The 27,376-nt window shown below is 44.7% G+C and overlaps 1 protein-coding gene across 2 annotated transcripts in view; it reads right to left on the reverse strand.

Moving 5' to 3' along the window:
- NINL (ninein like) overlaps positions 1 to 27,376 on the reverse strand; it is a 464,259-nt gene that overhangs the window by 269,012 nt on the left and 167,871 nt on the right. For both annotated transcript variants that reach the window (XM_069235090.1, XM_069235091.1), the window contains exons 5-6: positions 5,767 to 5,833; positions 3,199 to 3,389 (exon numbers count right to left, since the gene is read on the reverse strand). In XM_069235090.1, coding sequence (XP_069091191.1) covers positions 3,199 to 3,389; positions 5,767 to 5,833 — 258 coding nt within the window. The remainder of the gene's footprint in view (positions 1 to 3,198; positions 3,390 to 5,766; positions 5,834 to 27,376) is intronic.

Here is a 27,376-nt window from a genome sequence, read left to right on the forward strand (position 1 = left end):
ATATGCTCAAAAATTGATTTATCTCCAGACAAGACAACTTTCAGTCACAAAGATAAAGCATTTATAGCATTCATAAATCAAGTCACTTATACTCAACACATTTGGTGCTCTAAATAACTGAAAACGCTGCCATGTACATGCGTTATGACGAAAGTGAATGAACAGCGGGGCAACTTTTAGTATGATAGTAAATGGCTGGATATGAAAAGGTCATGGTGGCAAATGTTTAATTTGATCATAATGCCCATTATATCAACAATACATTTATTCCAGTCCAAAAACTTAACGGTGTCAGAATTATGGCCCCATTAATACATTGAGATAGGACTTTCATGAGGACATTATGGGATGCACCTCTGGCCAGATAGAGATTACGCTAAAATGGACATGAAGATTTTTTTGAAGGGTAAGCATATTTTATTGGCATCATCCCAATCTGTTCATTATTTGAGTTACTTGTCCTCCTTTCTTCCCAGGAAATGATCACATTACTGGCAATCTCATGTTGATCCGGTTCTCCAGGTGATCCCGCCACTGCTTATCTAGTGAAAGAAGTGTGAGACACTATTGCTGACCATCGCTTTTCTCTGTTTAACAATTCATTGGTCTCAGGGACCATTCACAGTTTCTGAAAAAATGCTACTGTCTCAGCTTTGTTGAAGAAGCCACACCTTGACCTACAGAACAAAATAATTTCAGTCCAATTTCCCTCACTCCTTGATTAAGGAAATTATTGAAACTGGTAAAGCCTTTTTCAAGTTCAGACCTCTGTAGAAGAAACCAATAATATTATTGAGCCTGCCGAATTAGGTTTTCACCCTGGAAGAAGCACAGACGTCACTGTGCTGTCGGCTCTGGATGACCTCTGAATGGAGTCTGATGGCAGTGGTATGGGGACACTGATGCGGCATGACCTGTTCTCGGCCTTTAACTCCGTCAATCACCACCTCCTTTTCTAGAACCTATAGGGCAGTAGCTGCCAAGACATGGTACTGAATTGGTTCACTTGTTTCCTACCCAACAGGTCCCACAGGGCCGTTCTATCACAAATTATCTTTATCACAACACGATGATTTGAAATAGAGAATCCCACAGAGTGCTATGTCCAGATGCCTTCAACATCTATTTACATGCAGCCTCCTTGACAAAAAATCTATATGTATACTGATGATATACAGCTTCTATTTAACCTAACTCAGCAGAATCCTCCTCAATCCTCTCATGCCTCAACCCACTACATGCCCAACCTGACAGCTACACCTTGGTGGATGTCCACACATTTTTTGCAGTTGAACTCATCGAAGACTTAGATTAGTGCGATAGATGCCGCATGCCCTTTCTGAAATACATTAGAATGTCCTATGCCAATGGATTCCTGTCCTTGTCTTGGCAAAAGCAGCACAACATTTTGGTCTCATCTTGGGTGAAAAGCGTATCCTGGATCAACAAGCTGAAGCAATAACTAACTCCTATTTTCATCGTCATAAGTCCTGCACCAAATACAACTGCCCTTTTTAGGGTCGAGCCTGCTTGCATGCACTCGCGCATGCGTATCGCAGCGAGACTCTTTTGTATTTAGAAAAGGGCTCGGAGCCCTGTCAACTTCACGTCAGTGTTTTTTATTGGTTCGTGGGCTTGCCTAATAAAATCTGCTTGCTTTCATTAGTCGAAGGCATGCATACGTCATGACTTTTCCGGTGGCTAGCCCTCCTCGAGCGCAGTGACCAAGTACAGAAAACATGCGAGGCTCGCTGTTTTCAATCGGGCTTGTGGACTTATTTTTCTCTAATTTACGAGAGCGATCTCGCTTGGCAGAAGTCGAGCGCTTTACATAGTTAATTTCACTTTTTCGGGTTATTAACATAAATGCACTTTTGCCCGATAGGTGAAAAGTCGGGTTAGGAGTTTACAACGCGATCAGCTCTAACATGAGCAAACGCGAGACCCGTTGCATTGTAAATACTTGTTTAATTCTCTGTACTACTTAAATTGAATAAGATCTTCATTAAGCCCGTGATTGATTATGGGGAGTGTTAACTTGGGCACATTTAAATGCAGTGTTCACTTTGATCTGCAAAAAGTGGGAGCATAACTCTTTGTGACCCCACTTACTTCATTGGCTCCTGGTTCAAAGGAGAATCCGCTTTAAGCCTCTAGAACGTACACCCTGCTTCAATTTTTGAGATCTTCACATCAATTACTCTAACATATTCCACCCTCACGAAAAGTTAATTACAGAGACAGAGGCTGTTCTGTTGCCACTACCAAGCTCAGGAATATTCTTCTGTGCCATTTTTGCACCGAAATGTCTCTTGCCATCGTCAAGAAGTAGTTGAAAACCTGCCTCGTCAATCAATAGTGCCAAATTATCTTCTGCAAGAACTCAATTTATGTAATTTAGCACCACAACGCTTTGACATCAGTGCACTTTAAAAGTACCTATTAACATATGGATTGTCTACAATTATACCTGTTGGCCAAACAAGGTAGCAATGAACCAGCGCTGCCCCATCTTCCTGGTGTTGTTGGACATGTTCCCTGTAGTTAAAGAGCTCCACTCTACTTCTGAGGTCGTCCGCTCTAGCATGTATCAAATACAGTTTACAGTTAACGTTCCTTGGACAAACCATTTTTACGTCTGCTATTATAAATACAATGATGCTCATGACACAGCTTCACTGCCCTATGGATGGGGAATGCAGCTTCCCACGAACTAGTGCCAGATTCCACAGAACTTTTGTTGATGCACAAATACGTCATTATTACTTTTTTGAAGAGGAACAGACTTCAGAAAGCACAGCGGGCTTGAACAATGCATCCCAAGACTAACGCTAAGATGGGGGTGGGGCAGATGAAGATCGCTTTAGTTACTTGGATCAGGTTATTTTTTGTAGGTTCAGGATAATGAATCCCAGCATGGATTCTGGACCTTCTTCCCCATTTCTGCAAGTTTAATGAGTACTCAGGTGTAGCAAGGACTCCAGTACAGCATTTAAGTTTCCAGTGTGGTCAATTTTGCACCTTTCATGCTTTCCCCAATTACTAACTATAAATCTAAACTTGATCTTTGAGGCAATTCAGCCATTACTGGACACAAAACAATACAACTCGCTTTCTGATACAACAACATGTAACATCCTTGGAATTATTAAACATAGGGCTATGTGCAAATTTATCACAAAGGAGAGGACTCCTTACCTCCTTCTTCAGGTCTTTAAGCCCTATACTACCACAGACTGCTTCAAGCTCCTGTTTGTTGAGGTAGCCATTGTTCCCGACATCTAATTCTTCCCAGATGTCCCTCACCTGGTTTTCGGTCATGTCTGAGCAGGGGCTAGAACCTCTTCTTGGACTATCTAAAATCTCGGTGTTCCATGATCTCATTTGGCCTAAAACATAAACACAAGTACATGGCCGGTTAATGAAGTTATATACCCCATCACAGTGTGCTGCTATTACCATAATACCAGTTTAAGACAGGCCCTCTATTATGTCTACTTATACTACCTCCCTTTCTAATCCCTGCGAGGGGCTTATTTTATAAAGTTTATAAAGTTTCCACTCTTTATGGTTCCTAAATAGTTTTTTTGAAGATTAAATATCACTTTTGAATATAGAAATTAGCATGAAACCTGAAATCAGAATGCAAGTCCAAAGAGTTTATAAAAAAACACAAGGAAAGAGGTGTAGGCAGGGAGTGTCAGTGTACAGGGTTTTAACATTTTAAATGATAGATTGGTTCCAATAAACAGGGAAAGTGACACTAGGTTGAGGCGTTTCCTCCGCCTCTCATAGGTTAAAAAAAAGTTGTTAAATGTTTTTTTTTTTTTTTAAAAGGAAAGGATAGCCGGAAAGATTTATTTTAGGAGGATGGAGACTGTAGTTAAAAAGGGGATTGCAAAGCACAAGAGTTAAATAAATTGTCGGGGCTGAAGTGAATGGGTCGAGGTAAAAGTGCTTCTAACAAAGCGGACAGTTTGCGTAGTGGTATGCTGCGATGAAAGGGGGGGGGTCAATGGGATGGTAGGTCTTTCTAACGGCAGTCAAGGTGGCACTATACATCTGGTTCCAAACATATAAAAATAATCAGTTTTAACTGCAAATGACTACTTAAAAAAGATCACATCAGAAAAGTATTGTTTCTTGCGTCCAGATTGACTTATACTTGTCACTGAAGCCAGAGCTTCCCCCACACTAAAGCATGATATCACACCAACTGTGCTGAGAGAAGAGGCCGCATCTGTGACAATCAAGCTGTATTTCCAACTGCTCAAACAATAATAAAAATGTAATACAGTTTGTCTAGGGGATCTGCTATGAGGAGAGATTTATTTTCAAAAACAAAAATTGCTGGAGTTCACCTTCTGGTGGTTTGCAAGGCTCCTATGACTTGGTCCAAAGAGAAAGCACATTGACCACAGACTTCCTGGAGCTATACAAGCACAGAAGTCAAGGAGCTTCTCTGGACTGCATCTGCTCACCATTACAACATTTCAAGGTTTGCAGAAAGTAAGGAGCAAGCTCCAACCATCACGGCTGTTCAGTCACGGCAATACTTTTGTGTGGATCTAAACCTAAAACAGTGATTCAGCAAGTGTCTAGTTTGGGGCTTGGGTGGTGGATCTCACTCCCCACTATACACAAAGTTAGGGAAACTACAATTCGGCAAGGTTTAACAAGAAGAATGAGGAAGTTTGCCACAATAGGTTGGGAAGTTCAAAATGAGGACAACAATGGGTAAAACAAAACACCTGGGTCTGGTTAGCTAAGCCAAGCAGAATGATGTGCACCCCTCACTAATTCTGTGTGGTGTTCTGTGGACTATGTGTTCAAAGTGAGGAAGGAAGATATCACACAGGATTATGCACAAGCTATCAAAAATACCTCATCTTACTTTCAGTTTCCTTCACAAGTACAACAATAGAATGGAGTAGATCATTTCCAGACATCCTCGCCAACTGGTCTTCTCAGGGGCAAGGTTCCCGTTTTCTGGCTCCTGTTCCACTCCATCTTTAAAGTAAAGCTGTGGGGCCCTACCCAGTACCCACATAAAAATGCACCCTTCTCTATGGATGAAGACAAAGGAGAGACCCAGGAAGGAAGCTGGCTCATGCTTTAGGCTTCTATACTTATGTGACAACAAACTGTTCATGACCAAAGCACAAACTTTGAAGCTGCTGGCCCCAGAGAAGCAATTAGCAGAACCTAAAAAAAAGGTGACACCCAGAACTGCACTAACACCACATTCATAACGTCTAAAGGTGGGAGTTAAAGCAATCTTTTTTTACTGTAATATTTCCAGTAATTATTTCTTCACATTGGAAATGATGGTTTGTGCTCTACTAGAGGGCACATGTTCTCAGACACCTCTAGTTTTTTAGAAATATGTCCATAAGCTAAAGTGAGACTGATCTAGCTCGAACTGAATTCAATTAATTACATGTAACTATCATGTAGTTTCGGTGCAACTTACAACCATTGACACTATTCTGTTTACTTTTTCAGTTAAAGCATACTTAACTCAGTATACCATAGTACTTACAACTCTGAAAAGCCCTTTCATTTACTTTGTACAGCACTACTGATGTGCGGGGTGTATCTAGCTGCTTCAACCTACGCCCTATCCCTCCCAGCATCCTCCGTGCCCCACCAAGAACCTTTTGCTCATAATTCTGCTCCTTTTTTGGGTTTCACTTCACGCCAAAGTAATTGTCCTCAGAGCTAAAAACACAAGAAGTGCTTGACTGTCACCTGCAATCAATTTACCTTGTGCCTCAAAGGTTTCATTTTGAGGTTCTTTGGCGCTCTCTGCTTCTTCATCTGACTTCAGACTCTGCAAGGTCAAACAGCAAGGACAATTAAAAGGACTGCTTCATGAGCATGGCAACTCAATTGTTATACTGAAGGATAAAAAAGGAATATGATTACTAGAACTTCCACCTCTAAACTGATTGGATAATGGCAAGGCGAGTATTCTTCTTCTTTTATTTACCAGTAAGACAATCACTATGATATAAATTGTACCTATGCACAAAAAAAAAAAAAAAAAGTGGTTGAAGGACCACTGAAGACTGAAAATGACCACATGCGCTTGGACAAGAGAAGTGTTTATTTTAAACGTCTTTTTACTGACACTTCTTTCAAGCATAACATCATATACAGTTTACAGGAATGCACGGTATTGTGATGCTGTTTCTAAATTGTAGTTATGGTGAGAACTTGTGCAATGTTGGAAGAGAAGTGTCTTCAGGGTCTTCCTAAAGATCAGAACTGTAGATTAATGTCTCACATCTGGTGGCAGTGGCTTCCATTACTTTATCCCAAAACACCGAGAAGCCCTGATCACCTTTCCAGCTCAAGAGGTGTTGTGGGAGTTTGAAAGAATTTAAGCTCAGAGGTCTAGGGGAGCACTGTTTGCTAATTTCGTATTGAAGATGCTTGTTACGGCTTTTACTATATTGGGCTTTGGGATTATAAACAAAACACACTCCTGAACAGGCATCCAGTGCATGATCTGATTTGTGCAAAAAAGTTCTCTATTTTTCTTGGTTTCCTCAACTAGACAAACTACTGTGTTCTCCATGACCTAAATCCGAGCAATATGAGCTGAAGGACGATCTTCGTAAGACATTTCCATAGTCTAAATCTTACATGTATCCAAGTTCCTACTATTCTCTTAGGGTTGATTTAGGGAATGGCTTATTTCAGTAGTCAAAGACTGAATAATCTAGATTTCACAATAGAACCAATGCGAGCGCTGCAGTTCAGCATTCTATATAAAAGCAATTTTTTTGCCTTTTTGACAAATGGTGAATGTACGCTACGTGGGTCTGGGGTCACTGTAGGCTCATTGGATTACTTGTGTTTATATAGTACCCATCATCGGCACTTCCACCTTGGCTCCCTTAAACTTCAAGCGCTACGGTTCATCCATGTGGCCTGCACCTCTAGTACTTCCACCTCTCCTGATTTTATCCCCATCTGCTCCTCACTGTGTGATGCTCTGACTGGAAGTGGACATGATCCCTTAACGAGAGATGAGAGTCTTTCACTGAAACATCTGCTATAATTTTGCTTGACATTTTCTGAGGACCTCAACTTTTGCATATATATGTACATTTATAGTAAATCCATAGTAAGGCAATACAATATTCCTCAGTGATACATTTCAGTTTTTCACAATTTAATGTGTCTCTCTACTCTTCTAGCAAACCCCACATCCAATATACATATACATTTAAAAAATCTGCTTTATAAGAAGCTAATCAGTGTGATTCCAATGTAAGGGTGTGAACGTGGCAGAGTTGGCAACAAGACCACAGCAAAAGGCCCTGGTAAGCTGGAGGGTGGCAGGTTGGAGGACAGCAGGTTCCTTGCAGGGCTGGATGGGTTGAGGGGAAACAGTCCACCAGCACTATAAGCACCTGTAAAGGACCAGCACGCACATTTCTAATAGGCACATGTGATTTGTTTCCGCAATGAAATGGGTCTTTAGGGCATGTATGCAGGCGTGTCTATCAACGCTGCTAATTTATCAATATCCTTCGGAAACTGTTACATGAAACTGTTTGTCTCCATTTTACAAATATAAATAAGACATATAAAGCACCGTCATCATCCCCAGTAACCACTGTAAAGGTTTGAGCTCAATCGCGGCCCTCTCTCTGCAATACGAGTTGCTAAGAAAATCTTTTGCTGCCTTTAGCTTTCACTTCAGCTGATAGACATAAACCACTAGAACTTTAAACAATCACCCATTCAGTGTTTTGCACAAATTCAATGAACTATCTTAACAAGGAAGAAAGGCCTTGATTTGGTGTGGTAATGTGAGATGGAACATTGCGGTTTGGGCCGCCAGCATCATACACAGCTCTGAAATGGTGTTCACTTGATCGTTCCTAGAAGCTGCATTAATTTCATGCACGTGCATTAACTAAAAGAGTAATGTTTGCTCGTATTAGCTCCTCAGTGCTTCATGTTTTTGTTCGTCACAGGCGAGGTGATTTCAGGCATCAGAGCTCGGTACATGGGGCTGAGTGCAATGTTTGCAACAGTGCGCATTGTGACCGATACTTGGTTACACATTGTGTTGTGTTGAACAGTTGCACGCAAAACTCTTAGACACACCTAAGTACCCTAAGCCATACAAGGTGAGTAATAACATAAATGTGTGTTTTTGACACAACTCTTATATACTGTGGTACAAAAGAATGGTGCAACATATATGCGTTCTATGTGATACACATTTACATAAATACTCCTCAGATGTCTTCAGGAGGGCACACTGGGCATGCTTTACCATCCGTGACCATCCCTAACGAAGACGCACAGGAGAATGCATGGAAGGAAAATGTCACTTACCCAGTGTACATCTGTTTGTGGCATTAGTCGCTGCAGATTCACATGCTGTGCACATCCCGCCATCTGGTGTTGGGCTCGGAGTGTTACAAGTTGTTTTTCTTCGAAGAAGTCTTTTTTTGAGTCACGAGACCGAGGGACTCCTCCCCTTTCGACTCCATTGCACATGGGCGTCAACTCCATCTTAGATTGTTTTCCCAGCAGAGGGTGAGGTAGGAGTTGTGTATGCTAGTAATAGTGCCCATGCAATGGAGTGAATACGTATGTACATAATGAAGTTTAAAGTAATATATTTACAAATTTACAAATGTTCAAGATCAACTTCTAAACGGCTACAGGCTGCCGGGGAGGCGGGTGGGCGCATGTGAATCTGCAGCGACTAATGCCACGAACAGATGTACACTGGGTAGGTGACATTTTCCGTTCGATGGCATGTGTAGCTGCAGATACACATGCTGTGCATAGACTAGTAAGCAGTTATCTCCCCAAAAGCGGTGGTTCAGCCTGTAGGAGTTGAAGTTGTTTGAAACAATGTTCGTAGTACTGCTTGGCCTACTGTGGCTTGTTGTGCCGTTAGCACATCTACACAGTAGTGTTTGGTAAATGTATGAGGCGTAGACCATGTTGCCGCCTTACATATTTCGGTCATTGGAATATTTCCTAGAAAGGCCATGGTAGCACCTTTTTTTCTGGTTGAGTGTGCCTTTGGTGTAATAGGCAGCTCTCTCTTTGCTTTAAGATAGCAGGTTTGAATACACTTAACTATCCATCTAGCAATGCCTTGTTTAGAAATTGGATTCCCTGTATGAGGTTTTTGGAAAGCAATAAATAGTTGTTTTGTTTTTCGAATTAGTTTTGTTCTGTCAATTTAGTACATTAGTGCTCTTTTGATGTCTAATGTATGCAGTGCTCTTTCAGCTACCGAATCTGGCTGTGGGAAGAACACTGGTAATTCTACCGTTTGATTCAAGTGGAATGGTGAGATCACTTTTGGTAAAAATTTTGGATTTGTCCTTAGAACTACTTTATGCTTGTGTATTTGAATAAATGGTTCTTGTATGGTAAATGCTTGAATTTCACTCACTCTTCTTAGAGATGTGATGGCAATCAAAAATGCAACTTTCCATGTTAAGTATTGCATTTCACAAGAGTGCATGGGCTCAAAAGGTGGACCCATGAGTCGTGTTAAGACAATGTTGAGGTTCCATGAAGGAACAGGTGGTGTCCGTGGTGGTATAATTCTCTTTAGGCCTTCCATAAATGCTTTTATGACTGGTATCCTAAATAATGAAGTTGAGTGCGTAATTTGCAGGTAGGCTGAAATTGCGGTCAGATGTATCTTTATTGAAGAGAAAGCTAGCTTTGACTTTTGCAATTGTAGTAAGTATCCTACTATATCTTTGGCAGATGCGTGTAAGGGTTGAATTTGATTATTATGGCAGTAATAAACAAATCTTTTCCACTTATTTGCATAGCAGTGTCTAGTGGTAGGTTTCCTAGCTTGTCTAATGACCTCCATACATTCTTGTGTGAGGTCTAAGTGTCTGAATTCTAGGATTTCAGGAGCCAAATTGCTAGATTCAGCAATGCTGGATTTGGATGTCTGATCTGTTGTTTGTGTTGTCTTAACAGATCTGGTCTGTTTGGTAGTTTGACATGAGGTACTACTGACAGGTCTAGTAGTGTTGTGTACCAAGGTTGTCTTGCCCATGTTGGTGCTATTAGTACGAGTTTGAGTTTGTTTTGACTCAATTTGTTTACTAGATATGGAAGGAGTGGGAGAGGGGGAAAATCGTAAGCAAATATCCCTGACCAGCTCATCCATAACGCATTGCCCTGAGATTGGTCTTATGGGTACCTGGATGCGAAGTTTTGGCATTTTGAGTTTTCCTTTGTTGCAAATAGATCTATTTGTGGTGTTCCCCACATTTGGAAGTAAGTGTTTAGTATTTGGGGGTGAATCTCCCATTCATGGATCTGTTGGTGATCCCGAGAGAGATTGTCTGCTAACTGGTTCTGAATTCCTGGAATAAATTGTGCTATTAGGCGAATGTGGTTGTGAATCGCCCAATGCCATATTTTCTGTGTTAGGAGACACAACTGTGTCGAGTGTGTGCCTCCCTGTTTGTTTAGGTAATACATTGTTGTCATGTTGTCTGTTTTGACAAGAATGTGTTTCTGGCTTATTATGGGTTGAAATGCTTTGAGCGCTAGAAATACCGCTAACAGTTCTAAGTGATTTATGTGAAACTGTTTTTGTTGTATGTCCCATTGTCCTTGGATGCTGTGTTGATTGAGGTGTGCTCCCCACCCTATCATGGAAGCATCTGTTGTTATTACGTATTGTGGCACTGGGTCTTGGAAAGGCCGCCCTTGGTTTAAATTTATACTGTTCCACCATTGAAGCGAGATGTATGTTTGGCGGTCTATCAACACCAGATCTAGAAGCTGACCCTGTGCTTGTGACCATTGTGATGCTAGGCATTGTTGTAAGGGCCGCATGTGCAACCTTGCGTTTGGGACAATGGCTATGCATGAAGACATCATGCCTAGTAGTTTCATCACCAGTTTGACTTGTATCTTTTGATTTGGATACATGGTCTGTATCACATTGTGAAATGTGTGAACTCTTTCTGGACTTGGAGTGGCAATCCCTTTTGCTGTGTTGATTGTTGCTCCTAAGTATTGCTGTGTTTGACACGGCAGAAGGTATGACTTTGTGTAGTTGATTGAGAAACCTAGTTTGTGGAGGATTTCTATTACATATATTGTGTGTTGTGAACACCGTCTTAGCGTGTTGGTTTTGATTAACCAATCGTCTAGGTACAGGAACACATGTATTTGCTGCCTTCTGATATGTGCAGCTACTACTGCTAGGCATTTTGTAAAAACTCTTGGTGCAGTTGTTATTCCGAATGGCAACACTTTGAATTGGTAGTGTATCCCTTGGAATACAAACCTTAGGTACTTTCTGTGTGAAGGATGTATTGGTATATGGAAATATGCATCCTTTAGGTCTAGTGTTGTCATGTAGTCTTGTTGTTTGAGCAGTGGGATTACGTCTTGTAATGTAACCAGGTGAAAGTGATCTGATTTGATGTAGGTATTTAATGTTCTGAGATCTAGTATAGGTCTCAGACTCTTGTCTTTTTTGGGTATCAGAAAGTACAGGGAGTAAACTCCTGTGTTTATTTGTTGTTTTAGTACTAACTCTATTGCTTCTTTTTGTAGCAATGCCTGAACTTCTAGTCCTAGAAGATCTATATGTTGTTTTGACATATTGTGTGTTTTCGGTGGGATGTTTGGAGGGAATTTGAGAAATTCTATGCAATAACCATGCTGGATAATTGCTAAGACCCAAGTGTCTGTTGATATCTCCTCCCAATGTTTGTAAAACTTGGCTAGTCTCCCCCCCACAGGTTTTATGTGTTGGGGATTTGTGACCTTGAAGTCACTGCTTGTTTGGAGGAGTTTTGGGACTTTGGAACTTTCCTCTATTCCTTTGAAATTGTCCCCCTCTATATTGTCCCCGAAAACCTCCCCGCTGATACTGGCTCTGGTATGTGGGCTTTGTTTGTGAGGTTGTGGCTTCTGTGGTTTGCCCTCGAAACCCCCCTCGAAATTGTGTCTTTCGAAATGTGTCTCTGCTCTGTGGGGAGTAGAGTGCGCCCATGGCTTTGGCCGTGTCAGTGTCTTTCTTACGTTTTTCGATCGCAGTGTCCACCTCCGGCCCAAACAACTGCTGTCCGTTGAATGGCATATTCAGCACAGCTTGCTGTATCTCTGGTTTAAATCCTGATGTACGCAGCCATGCATGTCTCCTTATTGTTACTTCTGTGTTGACAGTTCTAGCAGCTGTGTCTGCAGCATCCATTGCTGACCGTATCTGATTATTGGAGATACCCTGTCCTTCTTCTACTACTTGCTGCGCTCTTTTTTGGAACTCCTTGGGCAAATGTTCAATAAGGTGTTGCATCTCATCCCAATGGGCCCTATCATATCTGGCTAGCAAAGCTTGCGAATTTGCAATACGCCACTGGTTTGCTGCCTGTGCCGCCACCCTTTTGCCTGCAGCATCGAATTTCCGACTTTCTTTATCTGGAGGTGGTGCATCTCCTGAAGTATGAGAGTTGGCTCTTTTGCGCGCTGCTCCCACTAGAACAGAGTCTGGTGTTAGCTGTTGTGTAATGTACACTGGGTCTGTTGGTGGCGGTTTATATTTTTTATCTACTCTTGGAGTAATGGCTCTCCCTTTAACAGGCTCCTCAAACACTTGTTTGGAGTGTTTTAGCATTCCGGGTAGCATAGGAAGACTCTGATATTGGCTGTGTGTGGACGACAGTGTATTAAAAAGGAAGTCGTCTTCAATGGGCTCCGAATGAAGGCTGACATTATGAAATGTCGCTGCTCTTGACACCACCTGTGCGTAGCCTGTACTATCCTCTGGTGGCGATGGTTTAGCTGGATAGCATTCTGGACTATTATCTGACACTGGTGCGTCATAAAGGTCCCATGCGTCAGGGTCATCTTGACTCATTCCTGTATGAGTTGGGGATTGCATCATTGGTGGAGTGGCTACCGGTGATGGTTGCGGAGAGTGATGTGGGGATGGTGGCGGTGTTACTTGTTTAGCCACCTTTGCGTGTGGCTGTTTGTCCTTGTCTTGGAAGGCAAGCTTGCGTTTCATTTTGACTGGAGGAAGAGTGCTGATCTTCCCTGTATCTTTTTGAATAAAGAGCCGTCTTTGTGTGTGATCTGGCTCTATTGCCTGTAATTCCTATCCAAATCTATGTGTCTTCATTTGTGTGGACAGTCCTTGTTCCTCAGTGTAGGAACTTGTTTTCGGTTCAGAGGCCGGATATTTCGGTACCGAAACCTTTTCGGTTGCTTTTTTCGGCTTCGACGAAACCTTTTTTACTTTCGGCGTCGTGCTCTCTCGGTGCCGACCCGTTTCGGTGCCGCTGTCTCGGTGCCGAATCTTCTCTGAGCCACTATCTCGGGCCCGAGATTGCTGTGTGCCGGTATCTCGACCGGAGTCGGATGACTTCGACACCAGCTCGCCCTTTTTCGGTGCCGATGAACGGTCACCTACTTTTCGGGTTAAGCCATGGCCTGTTGGCGGTGGCGTCCCCTGGGCTTTAGCGCTTTTCTCGTGAGTTCTTGGTTTCGACGTCCTACTCACGGTTTTAGGCGTTTCCTCGGGATCGATCTCCTCAGAGTCCGACTCCTGGGTGGAGAATGTTTCTTCCTCCTCCTCGAAACGCTCTTGTCCTGTCGGCGCCGATGCCATTTGTAGTCTTCTTGCTCTTCGGTCCCTGAGTGTCTTCCTGGACCGAAACGCTCGACAGGCCTCACAAGTATCCTCCTTGTGTTCTGGTGACAAACACAAGTTACAGACCAGATGTTGATCTGTATATGGATAATTGTTATGGCCTTTTGGACAGAAGCGGAATGGGGTCCGTTCCATCAGCCTTGAAGAGACACGTGGCCGGGCCGACCAGGCCCCGACGGGGATGGAAAAAAAACCCGAAGGGCCACCGGAGCTCTTCTTAATTCGGTGTCGATCTGTTGTAACTAACCCGATACCGAACGCAAACAATACCGACGATTTTTCCGAGATTCTAACTAACTTTCCGACCCAAAACACAGAGCGAAAAGGAACACGTCCGAACCCGATGGCGGAAAAAAAACAATCTAAGATGGAGTCGACGCCCATGCGCAATGGAGTCGAAAGGGGAGGAGTCCCTCGGTCTCGTGACTCGAAAAAAGACTTCTTTGAAGAAAAACAACTTGTAACACGCCGAGCCCAACACCAGATGGCGGGATGTGCACAGCATGTGTATCTGCAGCTACACATGCCATCGAACATATGTATATATGTATTATAAATCACACTGGAATATGTGTGTTGCGGAGATCACACATAATTGCACATACACAACAAAACAAGGTGAACAGCTATTATAGAGCTATGTGAACATTCTTAAAAAATGAATAATGAAATCTCATCTGTCATGGTGGTTTATTGAAAAGTATCATTACCTCCGGGGCTCAGAGTTCATACATGGACATTACTGAGTCATTCAAATCCCTTTTAGCCACCCAGACATGCTAGACTCCACAGCTGCTCCCGCTGTGTACGACAGACAGCCTCCATCTGCTGAGGCTGCAAGCCTCTTTGCTTTAGCTTCAGGGACAGACTCACTAATCCTATTGCCAGTCATGAAACAACGAGCTGTTGTTACAAATAATCAGTCAGTGTTCACAGCAAATATTGCCTCCGTAGTTTATTCCAAGAGAACACCTCTACAGAAATGCACCGTTTTGCAACGAAATACTTAAAAAAATAAATAAATAAAAAATCAACAAAAAAGCATAAATCAATGTCTGTCTTGTTGCACCTGTTCATATTCAGTACTTGACATGGGTCTGAGTAATGTACATTGTGGCGGAATATGCTGAATGCTGGGGTGAAGGAATGAGAAGTATGTGGAAATTTAGTGTAGGAAGTTGGCTCTGTATGTGCTATTTCAAAGTAAGGAATAGCATGCACAGAGTCCAAGGGTTCCCCTTAGAGGTAAAATAGTGGTAAAAAGAGATAATACTAATGCTCTATTTTGTGGTAATGTGGTCGAGCAGTAGGCTTATCCAAGGAGTAGTGTTAAGCATTTGTTGTACATACACATAGACAATAAATGAGGTACACACACTCAGAGACAAATCCAGCCAATAGGTTTTGTTATAGAAAAATATCTTTTCTTAGTTTATTTTAAGAACCACAGGTTCAAATTTAACATGTAATATCTTGTTTGAAAGGTATTGCAGGTAAGTACATTAGGAACTTTGAATTACTTCAATTGCATGTATACTTTTCAAGTTATTCACAAATAGCTATTTCAAAAGTGGACACTTAGTGCAATTTTCACAGTTCCTGGGGGAGGTAAGTTTTTGTTAGTTTTACCAGGTAAGTAAGACACTTACAGGGTTCAGTTCTTGGTCCAAGGTAGCCCACCGTTGGGGGTTCAGAGCAACCCCAAAGTTACCACACCAGCAGCTCAGGGCCGGTCAGGTGCAGAGTTCAAAGTGGTGCCCAAAACGCATAGGCTTCAATGGAGAGAAGGGGGTGCCCCGGTTCCGGTCTGCTTGCAGGTAAGTACCCGCGTCTTCGGAGGGCAGACCAGGGGGGTTTTGTAGGGCACCGGGGGGGACACAAGCCCACACAGAAATTTCACCCTCAGCGGCGCGGGGGCGGCCGGGTGCAGTGTTAGAACAAGCGTCGGGTTCGCAATGTTAGTCAATGAGAGATCAAGGGATCTCTTTAGCGCTGCAGGCAGGCAAGGAGGGGCTTCCTCGGGGAAACCTCCACTTGGGCAAGGGAGAGGGACTCCTGGGGGTCACTTCTGCAGTGAAAGTCCGGTCCTTCAGGTCCTGGGGGCTGCGGGTGCAGGGTCTTTTCCAGGCGTCGGGACTTAGGTTTCAGAGAGTCGCGGTCAGGGGAAGCCTCGGGATTCCCTCTGCAGGCGGCGCTGTGGGGGCTCAGGGGGGACAGGTTTTGGTACTCACAGTCGTAGAGTAGTCCGGGGGTCCTCCCTGAGGTGTTGGTTCTCCACCAGCCGAGTCTGGGTCGCCGGGTGCAGTGTTGCAAGTCTCACGCTTCTTGCGGGGAGATTGCAGGGTTCTTTAAAGCTGCTTCTTGAAACAAAGTTGCAGTCTTTTTGGAGCAGGTCCGCTGTCCTCGGGAGTTTCTTGTCGTCGTCGAAGCAGGGCAGTCCTCAGAGGATTCAGAGGTCGCTGGTCCCTTTGGAAGGCGTCGCTGGAGCAGAGTTCTTTGGAAGGCAGGAGACAGGCCGGTGAGTTTCTGGAGCCAAGGCAGTTGTTGTCTTCTGGTCTTCCTCTGCAGGGTTTTTCAGCTAGGCAGTCCTTCTTCTTGTTGTTGCAGGAATCTAATTTTTCTAGGGTTCAGGGTAGCCCTTAAATACTAATTTTAAGGGCGTGTGTAGGTCTGGGGGGTTAGTAGCCAATGGCTACTAGCCCTGAGGGTGGGTACACCCTCTTTGTGCCTCCTCCCAAGGGGAGGGGGTCACAATCCTAACCCTATTGGGGGAATCCTCCATCTGCAAGATGGAGGATTTCTAAAAGTTAGAGTCACTTCAGCTCAGGACACCTTAGGGGCTGTCCTGACTGGCCAGTGACTCCTCCTTGTTGCTTTCTTTGTTCCCTCCAGCCTTGCCGCCAAAAGTGGGGGCCGTGGCCGGAGGGGGCGGGCAACTCCACTAAGCTGGAGTGCCCTGCTGGGCTGTGACAAAGGGGTGAGCCTTTGAGGCTCACCGCCAGGTGTTACAGCTCCTGCCTGGGGGAGGTGTTAGCATCTCCACCCAGTGCAGGCTTTGTTACTGGCCTCAGAGTGACAAAGGCACTCTCCCCATGAGGCCAGCAACATGTCTCTAGTGTGGCAGGCTGCTGGAACTAGTCAGCCTACACAGACAGTCGGTTAAGTTTCAGGGGGCACCTCTAAGGTGCCCTCTGGGGTGTATTTTGCAATAAAATGTACACTGGCATCAGTGTGCATTTATTGTGCTGAGAATTTGATACCAAACTTCCCAGTTTTCAGTGTAGCCATTATGGTGCTGTGGAGTTCGTGGTTGACAAACTCCCAGACCATATACTCTTATGGCTACCCTGCACTTACAATGTCTAAGGTTTTGTTTAGACACTGTAGGGGTACCATGCTCATGCACTGGTACCCTCACCTATGGTATAGTGCACCCTGCCTTAGGGCTGTAAGGCCTGCTAGAGGGGTGACTGACCTATACTTGCATAGGCAGTGAGAGGCTGGCATGGCACCCTGAGGGGAGTGCCATGTCGACTTACTCGTTTTGTTCTCACTAGCACACACAAGCTGGCAAGCAGTGTGTCTGTGCTGAGTGAGAGGTCTCCAGGGTGGCATAAGACATGCTGCAGCCCTTAGAGACCTTCCCTGGCATCAGGGCCCTTGGTACTAGAAGTACCAGTTACAAGGGACTTATCTGGATGCCAGGGTCTGCCAATTGTGGATACAAAAGTACAGGTTAGGGAAAGAACACTGGTGCTGGGGCCTGGTTAGCAGGCCTCAGCACACTTTCAATTGTAAACATAGCATCAGCAAAGGCAAAAAGTCAGGGGGCAACCATGCCAAGGAGGCATTTCCTTACATTTAGGAAAATGGAAGTGGCCTGAACATCATTTTGAAGGTGGGTAGGTCATCTGTGATAGCAAGATGTTTTACTCTATTTGGTCTTACGACTTCGTTAGGGCCCACTACAGTAAAACCCCAACTTCATGAATGTTCGTAAAATGTACGCGGCTCTCACTAGACTAATTCTCATGCTGTAATCTTTCAGGGACTCACTACATGAGTATACAGTATACTGTGCCTAATGCCAAATGAAGGCAATAAATGAACTGCTCTTAAATGAGTAAGGAGCAGAATATACATGGCACATACTGCTCACTGAACTGTCTCTAGGTTTCTCTGCCACATATGCCAACCCGGAGGTCAAGAGCTTTAAGGCCTTTGAAGATTGGGGGAAAAGGCTTGGAAACCAGGGTACCGTCTCGACTCCCCAACGTGTTAGACTGTAGAAGTTTCACTCTTTAGAACGAGACATCCGACTTGATGCATATCTGGTGTTTCCTAGAAGACCTATTTTGTTTTATTCACTATCTGGCCATTTGCAGATCTATGTCAGGCAAGATTCCATTTCTGATATTGGGAAAGACAGGTCGGAATTTAGGGCAAGCCAGGCATCATCTACTTAAATCTAACAGCACGTTCCATAATGTGTTACCCAAAAATAAATGTATTCCTCAGTGGAAAAAGTTGTTATCGCCGAAACAAGGATTCAACTGCTCTAAAAAAACAAAATGGGGAGACAGCGTGCTGCGCGGCGTGGTGGAATTGGGTTTGCAAATAATTGGACACTTCTAGCACTCTGCAGGGCTTTGAGTTCCAGGTCCAGAGTTTGCGGGTACGATCAAAAGTCTACAGTAAAAGATATTCATAAATTCTTCCTTTCTCCCTTGAAACCCAAGTTCCACTCTTGTATCTGCTACGTCGTTAGTGTATAGAAAATCAACCATATATCTGGCACCCTGAAAGTTCTGCTAAGGAGCGTGCAGTCTTTCCTGGACTAGCTGAGCTCAAGGTCAGCGTGTGCTTCTTTGACCAGTAAGATTATGTTTCATTGACCATTCACCGACCGCAATTTTTAAATGCTTCTCAGTGGATAGTGTTTGTCTCAACTTTTGAGAAAAACAGCATATCTTTTGGGGGGAGTCAGAAACATTTTATGCTTTACTCGAAAAAGACGTAGCTTTGGTTGATGAATGTGGCCCACATCCTATCTACGGCAACCCCTAGATCCAGAGGACACCGCCTCTTTCTTGTTGTTGTTATTTAGAACAGAATTTATTAGAAGAAACCTTTACAAGTTTTTTCTTGTGATGGAGTAAGAGCAAATCTTTTAAAAACTGTAAATTTAAACAATTGTTGTCAGGATGCATTTCGAATATCTGCAGTTACAAAACCGGAAATAACAATTAATATAAGGAAAGCATGTATAAATACAGAACCATTGAGAACATCTGTACACAAAGCCAACACTTAATGCTCAAAATGCAAAACCAATTCATAAAGAAGAAAGGCACTTCAATAAAAGTCCCCATGGAGGTTTTAATCCGGAACTGTTGTTGTAATCCTAAACATCCAAGTAAAATGACTTCAGAAAAGCCTGACAACATCTAAAGTCAAGTGCTAGTCAGCCCTTCAAAAAGGATTAAGTGGCAGCCTCTACTACACTGGCAGTGCGCACTTGGTTATTTCTTCATCTACAACGGTGGAAAGCTCGCTGACCGGTGCAGTCGGCTGGGCAACTCGTGAAGACTTAATCAGGTTTAACTAATGCAGGCAAGATAGCTCTCCAAGTTAAGGATTCATGGCGGACATTTTGTGTGACCTCTAAGTATACAGTTTGAACCACTGCAGTACCCTTTCAGCCTACCTTTCATTGGTGGGTGACCAGTGAATATGGTAGGGTACTTAGAAACATGAAAAACGTTTATATTAAGTGCTAAACAAATCATTTAATGTAGTATTTGGTGAACAGTTTAGGTAAGAAACTCCTGCATTTGCCACACTGAGGCACTGACAAAAGGGCACTGGTCGCGTGTAAGGCAAGCTATGTTTTTGTTACATCTATCTCTCCTCATTAGGATCAGCCCACTAAGTGTAGTAAAATAAATGAGGGTTTTAGAGTTTATAGGCATATGTCGTAGCTATGAATAAAGTTGTTGTTTAGTCAACAAAGTAGAATATCGGCTCATAACTGTAGGAGGCTGGCCTGGTTTGTAGTGGGTACCAAGGGGTTCTTACACTCTGTACCAGGTCCAGTTATCCCTTATTAGTGTAGAAGAGGTGTTTCTAGCAGCTTAGGCTGATAGAAGGTAGCTATAGCAGAGCTGCTTAGGCTGAACTAGGAGACATGCAAAGCTCCCACTACACCACTGGTGTCATATGCACAATATCATAAGAAATCACAATACACAGATATACTAAAAATAAAGGTACTTTATTTTTATGACAATATGCCAAAAGTATCTCAGTGAGTACCCTCAGTATGAGGATGCCAAATATACACAAGATATATGTACACAATACCAAAAATATGCAGTAATAGCAAAAGGAAGTAATGCAAGCAATGTAAAGTTATAGTAGATTGCAATAGGAGCACATAGGTATAGGGGCAACACAAACCATATACTCCAAAAGTAGAATGCGAATAACGTATGGACCCCAAACCTATGTGAGCTTGTAGAGGGTCGCTGGGACTGTAAGAAAACAGTGAGGGTTAGAAAAATAGCCCACCCCAAGACCCTGAAAAGTAGGTGTAAAGTGCACCTATATTCCCCAGAGAGCACAGAAGTCGTGATAGGGGAATTCTGCAAGAAAGAACAACACCAGCAATGCAACCAAAGTGGATTTCCGGACGAGAGTACCTGTGGAACAAGGGGACCAAGTCCAAGAGTCGCGACAAAGTCGAGATTGGGCAGATGCCCAAGAAATGCCAGCTGAGGGTGCAAAGAAGCTGCCACCGGATGGTAGAAGCTGTGGATTCTGCAAGAACGGAGAGGGCAAGAAACTTCCCCTTTGGAGGATGGATGTCCCACGTCGTGAGGAAGCTTGCAGAGGTGTTCCCACGCAGAAAGACCGCAAACAAGCCTTGCTAGCTGCAAGGGTCACGGTTAGGGTTTTTGGATGCTGCTGTGGCCCAGGAGGGACCAGGATGTCGCCAATTGCGTGAGGAGACAGAGGGGGTGCCCAGCAAGACAGGTAGCCCTCACAGAAGCAGGCAGCACCCGCAGAAGTGCCGGAAAAGGCACTACGAAGAGGAGTGAACCGGAGCTCACCCAAAGTCACAAAAGAAGATCCCCCGACGCCGGAGGACAACTCAGGAGGTTGTGCACTGCAGGTTAGAGTGTCGGGGACCCAGGCTTGGCTGTGCACAAAGGAAATCCTGGAAGAGTGCACAGGAGCCGGAGCAGCTGCAAATCACGCGGTACCCAGCACTGCAGTCTAGCGTGGGGAGGCAAGGACTTACCTCCACCAAAGTTGGACTGAAGAGTCACTGGACTGTGGGAGTCACTTGGACAGAGTTGCTGAGTTCCAGGGACCACGCTCGTCGTGCTGAGAGGGGACCCAGAGGACCAGTGATGCAGTCTTTTGTTGCCTGCGGTTGCAGGGGGAAGATTCCGTCGACCCACTGGAGATTTCTTCGGAGCTTCTAGTGCAGAGAGGAGGCAGACTACCCCCACAGCATGCACCACCAGGAAAACAGTCGAGTAGGCGGCAGGATCAGCGATACAAGGTTGCAGTAGTCGTCTTTGCTACTTTGTTGCGGTTTTGCAGGAGTCCTGAGCAGTCAGCGGTCGATTCCTTGGCAGAAGGTGAAGAGAGAGATGCAGAGGAACTCTGATGCGCTCTTGCATTTGTTATCTAAAGAATTCCCCAAAGCAGAGACCCTAAATAGCCAGAAAAGGAGGTTTGGCTACTTAGGAAGGAGGATAGGCTAGCAACACAGGTAAGAGCCTATCAGGAGGAGTCTCTGACGTCACCTGCTGGCACTGGCCACTCAGAGCAGTCCAGTGTGCCAGTAGCACCTCTGTTTCCAAGATGGCAGAGGTCTGGAGCACACTGGAGGAGCTCTGGGCACCTCCCCTGGGAGGTGCAGGTCAGGGGAGTGGTCACTCCCCTTTCCTTTGTCCAGTTTCGCGCCAGAGCAGGGCTGGGGGATCCCTGAACCGGTGTAGACTGGCTTATGCAGAGATGGGCACCATCTGTGCCCATAAAAGCATTTCCAGAGGCTGGGGGAGGCTACTCCTCCCCAGCCCTGACACCTTTTTCCAAAGGGAGAGGGTGTAACACCCTCTCTCTGAGGAAGTCCTTTGTTCTGCCTTCCTGGGCCACGCCTGGCTGGACCCCAGGAGGGCAGAAACCTGTCTGAGGGGTTGGCAGCAGCAGCAGCTGCAGTGAAACCCCGGGAAAGGTAGTTTGGCAGTACCCGGGTCTGTGCTAGAGACTCGGGGGATCATGGAATTGTCTCCCCAATGCCAGGATGGCATTGGGGTGACAATTCCATGATCTTAGTCATGTTACATGGCCATGTTCGGAGTTACCATTGTAACGCTATACATAGGTAGTGACCTACTGTATAGTGCACGCGTGTAATGGTGTCCCCGCACTCACAAAGTCTGGGGAATTTGCCCTGAACAATGTGGGGGCACCTTGGCTAGTGCCAGGGTGCCCACACACTAAGTAACTTAGCACCCAACCTTTACCAGGTAAAGGTTAGACATAGAGGTGACTTATAAGTTACTTAAGTGCAGTGGTAAATGGCTGTGAAATAACGTGGACGTTATTTCACTCAGGCTGCACTGGCAGGCCTGTGTAAGAATTGTCAGATCTCCCTATGGGTGGCAAAAGAAATGCTGCAGCCCATAGGGATCTCCTGGAACCCCAATACCCTGGGTACCTCAGTATCATATACTAGGGAATTATAAGGGTGTTCTAGTATGCCAATGTGAATTGGTGAAATTGGTCACTGGCCTGTTAGTGACAATTTGGAAAGCAGAGAGAGCATAACCACTGAGGTTCTGGTTAGCAGAGCCTCAGTGAGACAGTTTGGCATCACACAGGGAACACATACATTTAGGTCACAAACTTATGAGCACTGGGGTCCTGGCTAGCAGGGTCCCAGTGACACATAAACATACTGAAAACAAAGGGTTTTCACTATGAGCACTGGGCCCTGGCTAGCAGGATCCCAGTGAGACAGTGAAAACACCCTGACATATACTCACAAACAGGCCAAAAGTGGGGGTAACAAGGATAGAAAGAGGCTACTTTCTCACACAACCCCTCCCCCAAACGAAGGACAATAAGGCTAACCTTGGCCAGTTGAGACTTTATTGTCTAAGTGGTGATAAGTAGAGAGTAGCTCTGCAATAGACTGGTTACTCCCTTTATCATCCACTATATGGTTACTTCCCTGTGGGGATGTAAACCACCCTGTTTGAAATTTTTTAGCTAAGCAACAATGTGAAGATATATTTTCAGAGTTTCTATCAGTAAGTTTTAGTTTAGAGCAGTGGGAATTGTCCACTGGACCTATTTCTAGTGATGAGAATGCCAGATAGGGATGCTGTCTCAGTAAAGCCATAGCTGGGCAAAAACTTTGTCCATATGGCTGGAAGAGAGAACAGGGATGCTGTTTCTCTTGATTTGGAGCAGGGCAGGGATGCTGTCCTATGAACTCCACACTAGGGCAGGGTTGCTGTCCTAAGTGTTGTGAGGCAGTGCAGGGTTTCTGCACTAAAGTTTCTCTGGGAGGGTTGGAGGGATGCTCCATGTTAACTAAAATGGTGCTCTTTTTCTCACCAATATGAGTTATCCCACAGAGAGGTACTTCCACCTCAGGGAGTACAGCTATGCCAGCTGATGATTCCTTTGGAACAGGTGCCACCCCAGGAGAGGTTTCTCCCACCACAGGAATGGTATCCTGAATGGCAGGGTGGTTAGGGGACACTGTGATACCCTTTTTACCTGTTGTTGGAGAGGGATCCTGAGTTTTCAGGCCTTCTCTCCTTTGCTTTTTCATTTCATTAGAAATGAGAGGGAACAATTCCTCAGGGATACCCAGCATGGCTGCATGGATATAAAACTCTACATCAGCCCAACCAGAGGCCTCTAGGTCATTACCTAGGAGACAGTCTACAGGTAAGCTAGGTGACACTACCACCTGCTTAGGGCCAGTAACTCCACCCCAACTAAGTTGAACTATAGCTAAGGGAAGAAACTTAGTGGAGTTATGGACATCAATAATCTTATACTGTTGTCCAATGATGTGTTGTTCAGGAGCCACTAGGTTTTCAGTCACCAAAGTGATACTGGCACCTGTGTCCCTGTAGGCCTGGGCCTCAACACCATTTATTGAAACTGTCTGCCTGTACTTATCCATTGTAAGGGGACAAGCAGCCAGTGTGGCAAGGCCAATGCCACTAGGTGTGACAGAAACTGTCTTGGGACTGACTACCCCAGTTTCTATGATGGACCCATAAGTGAATGCAACTACACCCTTAGCTTGACTGTTGCCAGCAGTCCCACCACTAGTACCACTACTGCTAGGGGCACTAGAGCTTGATGTATTAGTGGTGGTAGGCTTAGGGGGTTTACCTGAACAGGACTTATCCCCTGGCCTATGGCCTCTATTTTTACACACAAAGCACCAAGGCTTTTTAATGTGTGTAGGTTGTGAAGAGGAAGATGAAGAATTTGTTTTATCCCCACCCCCTGAAGAGTGTTTAGGATTTGAAGAAGGATCTTTGGTTTTACCCTTATCCCCATGCTTATCCTGAGATTTCTCACCATCTTTCTTCTTGCCATCCTTGTCACCACCTGTATGAACTTTTCTGTTCACTCTTGTTCTGACCCATTTGTCTGCCTTCTTTCCCAATTCTTGGGGAGAGGTCAGATCTGAGTCCACTAGATATTGGTGTAACAAATCAGACACACAGTTATTCAGAATATGCTCTCTCAAGATTAGATTGTACAGGCTTTCATAGTCAGAAACTTTACTGCCATGTAACCACCCCTCCAAGGCCTTCACTGAATAGTCAACAAAGTCTACCCAGTCTTGTGAGGACTCTTTTCTGGTTTCTCTGAACTTAATCCTGCCTGTATTGTTCAGTGGTTAAGCCAAATCCATCCGAGTGCCTTCTTCAAAACTGTAAAATTATTGGCATCACTTTCCTTCACAGTAAGGAGCCTATCCCTACCCTTTCCACTGAAAGAGAGCCATAGGATAGCAGCCCACTGCCTTTGAGGGACCCCCTGTACAACACAGGCCCTCTCAAGTGCAGCAAATCACTTGTTAATGTCATCCCCCTCCTTGTAAGGGGGAACTATATTGTGCAGATTCCTAGAATCATGCTCTTTCACAGGATTACTATCTGTAATACTGCGGCTGCCACCATGGGGTCCAAACCACAACCTCTGTCTTTCTTTTTCTAAGTCTAAAGATTCCCTGTCTAGAGCCAACTGTTGCTGTTTAGGCTTCAGCCTGGTCTCTTCCACTCTCAATCTATTGAGTTCCCTTTCTAACATTCTGTCATCAGGGTGGGTGGGTTGGGCATGCTTTGACACAGAAGAATGATGTGAATGAACAGAGGGTGAATTGTCCCTAACAGTTGGCACTCTAACAACCTGGCCTGCAGGAATGACATCCCTACTGTGATGAGAGCTCACATTAGTACCAGTTATGCTAGGTGGTCTGCTAAGGGGCAAGTTGGAAAGAATACCATCTAACATTCTTACTGGGGCTACCCCAGAATCAGAGTGTGAACCATCTGCTAACTTCTCAACTGATGTGCCAGCTAAGGCCTTATCATTTTCAATGAGCATGTTAATCAGCAATTCTCTAGAGGGATTCTTCCCTACCCCTAAACCTCTATCAATGCAGAGACTCCTCAAACTTTTCCAGCTAAGGTGGTCATAGGCTGTGCTGACTAGATCAAGAGTAGGACCTGTGCCTGACATGATAGAAAAGGGTTTAGGGACAGAAAAAAGAAAGAAAAAGTTTCAGGACTTTTAAAGGAAACAGAAAAAAACCTTTTTCAACTTTTTAGAAAGTTTAGAGGTACTTTTCAGCACTTAGCACACAGAGTAAGAGAAGAAAAGCAAAACTTTTTGGTTAGGTGTACATACACTGAACTTGTTTTGTATATTTTTCTCTTATGAAAAGTACAATATGACAAAGTGGTAAGCAGTTACAAGTACTTATCCCACCACTGCACAACCAATGTAGGAGGCTGGCCTGGCTTGTAGTGGGTACCAAGGGGTACTTACACTCTGTACCAGGTCCAGTTATCCCTTATTAGTGTAGAAGAGGTGTTTCTAGCAGCTTAGGCTGATAGAAGGTAGCTATGGCAAAGCAGCTTAGGCTGAACTAGGAGACATGCAAAGCTCCGACTATACCACTGGTGTCATATGCACAATATCATAAGAAAACACAATACACAGATATACTAAAAATAAAGGTACTTTATTTTTATGACAATATGCCAAAAGTATCTCAGTGAGTACCCTCAGTATGAGGATGCCAAATATACACAAGATATATGTACACAATACCAAAAATATGCAGTAATAGCAAAAGGAAGTAATGCAAGCAATGTAAAGTTACAGTAGATTGCAATAGGAGCACATAGGTATAGGGGCAACACAAACCATATACTCCAAAAGTGGAATGCGAATAACGTATGGACCCCAAACCTATGTGAGCTTGTAGAGGATCACTGGGACTGTAAGAAAACAGTGAGGGTTAGAAAAATAGCCCACCCCAAGACCCTGAAAAGTAGGTGTAAAGTGCACCTATATTCCCCAGAGAGCACAGAAGTCGTGATAGGGGAATTCTGCAAGAAAGAACAACACCAGCAATGCAACCAAAGTGGATTTCCGGACGAGAGTACCTGTGGAACAAGGGGACCAAGTCCAAGAGTCGCGACAAAGTCGAGATTGGGCAGATGCCCAAGAAATGCCAGCTGAGGGTGCAAAGAAGCTGCCACCGGATGGTAGAAGCTGTAGATTCTGCAAGAACAAAGAGGGCTAGAAACTTCCTCTTTGGAGGATGGATGTCCCACGTCGTGAAGAAGCTTGCATAGGTGTTCCTACGCAGAAAGACCGCAAACAAGCCTTGCTAGCTGCAAGGGTCGCGGTTAGGGTTTTTGGATGCTGCTGTGGCCCAGGAGGGACCAGGATGTCGCTAATTGCGTGAGGAGACAGAGGGGGCGCCCAGCAAGACAGGGAGCCCTCACAGAAGCAGGCAGCACCCGCAGAAGTGCTGGAACAGGCACTACGAAGAGGAGTGAACCAGAGCTCACCCGAAGTCACAAAAGAAGATCCCCCGACGCCGGAGGACAACTCAGGAGGTTGTGCACTGCAGGTTAGAGTGTCGGGGACCCAGGCTTGGCTGTGCACAAAGGAAATCCTGGAAGAGTGCACAGGAGCCGGAGCAGCTGCAAATCACGCGGTACCCATCAATGCAGTCTAGCGTGGGGAGGCAAGGACTTACCTCCATCAAACTTGGACTGAAGAATCACTGGACTGTGGGAGTCACTTGGGCAGAGTTGCTGAGTTCCAGGGACCACGCTCGTCGTGCTGAGAGGGGACCCAGAGGACCGGTGATGCAGTCTTTTGTTGCCTGCGGTTGCAGGGGGAAGATTCCGTCGACCCACGGGAGATTTCTTCGGAGCTTCTAGTGCAGAGAGGAGGCAGACTACCCCCACAGCATGCACCACCAGGAAAACAGTTGAGAAGGCGGCAGGATCAGCTATACAAGGTTGCAGTAGTCGTCTTTGCTACTTTGTTGCGGTTTTGCAGGAGTCCTGAGCAGTCAGCGGTCGATTCCTTGGCAGAAGGTGAAGAGAG

This window comes from Pleurodeles waltl, chromosome 5 (assembly GCF_031143425.1).
Source record: "Pleurodeles waltl isolate 20211129_DDA chromosome 5, aPleWal1.hap1.20221129, whole genome shotgun sequence".
NCBI classification, from domain to species: domain Eukaryota; kingdom Metazoa; phylum Chordata; class Amphibia; order Caudata; family Salamandridae; genus Pleurodeles; species Pleurodeles waltl.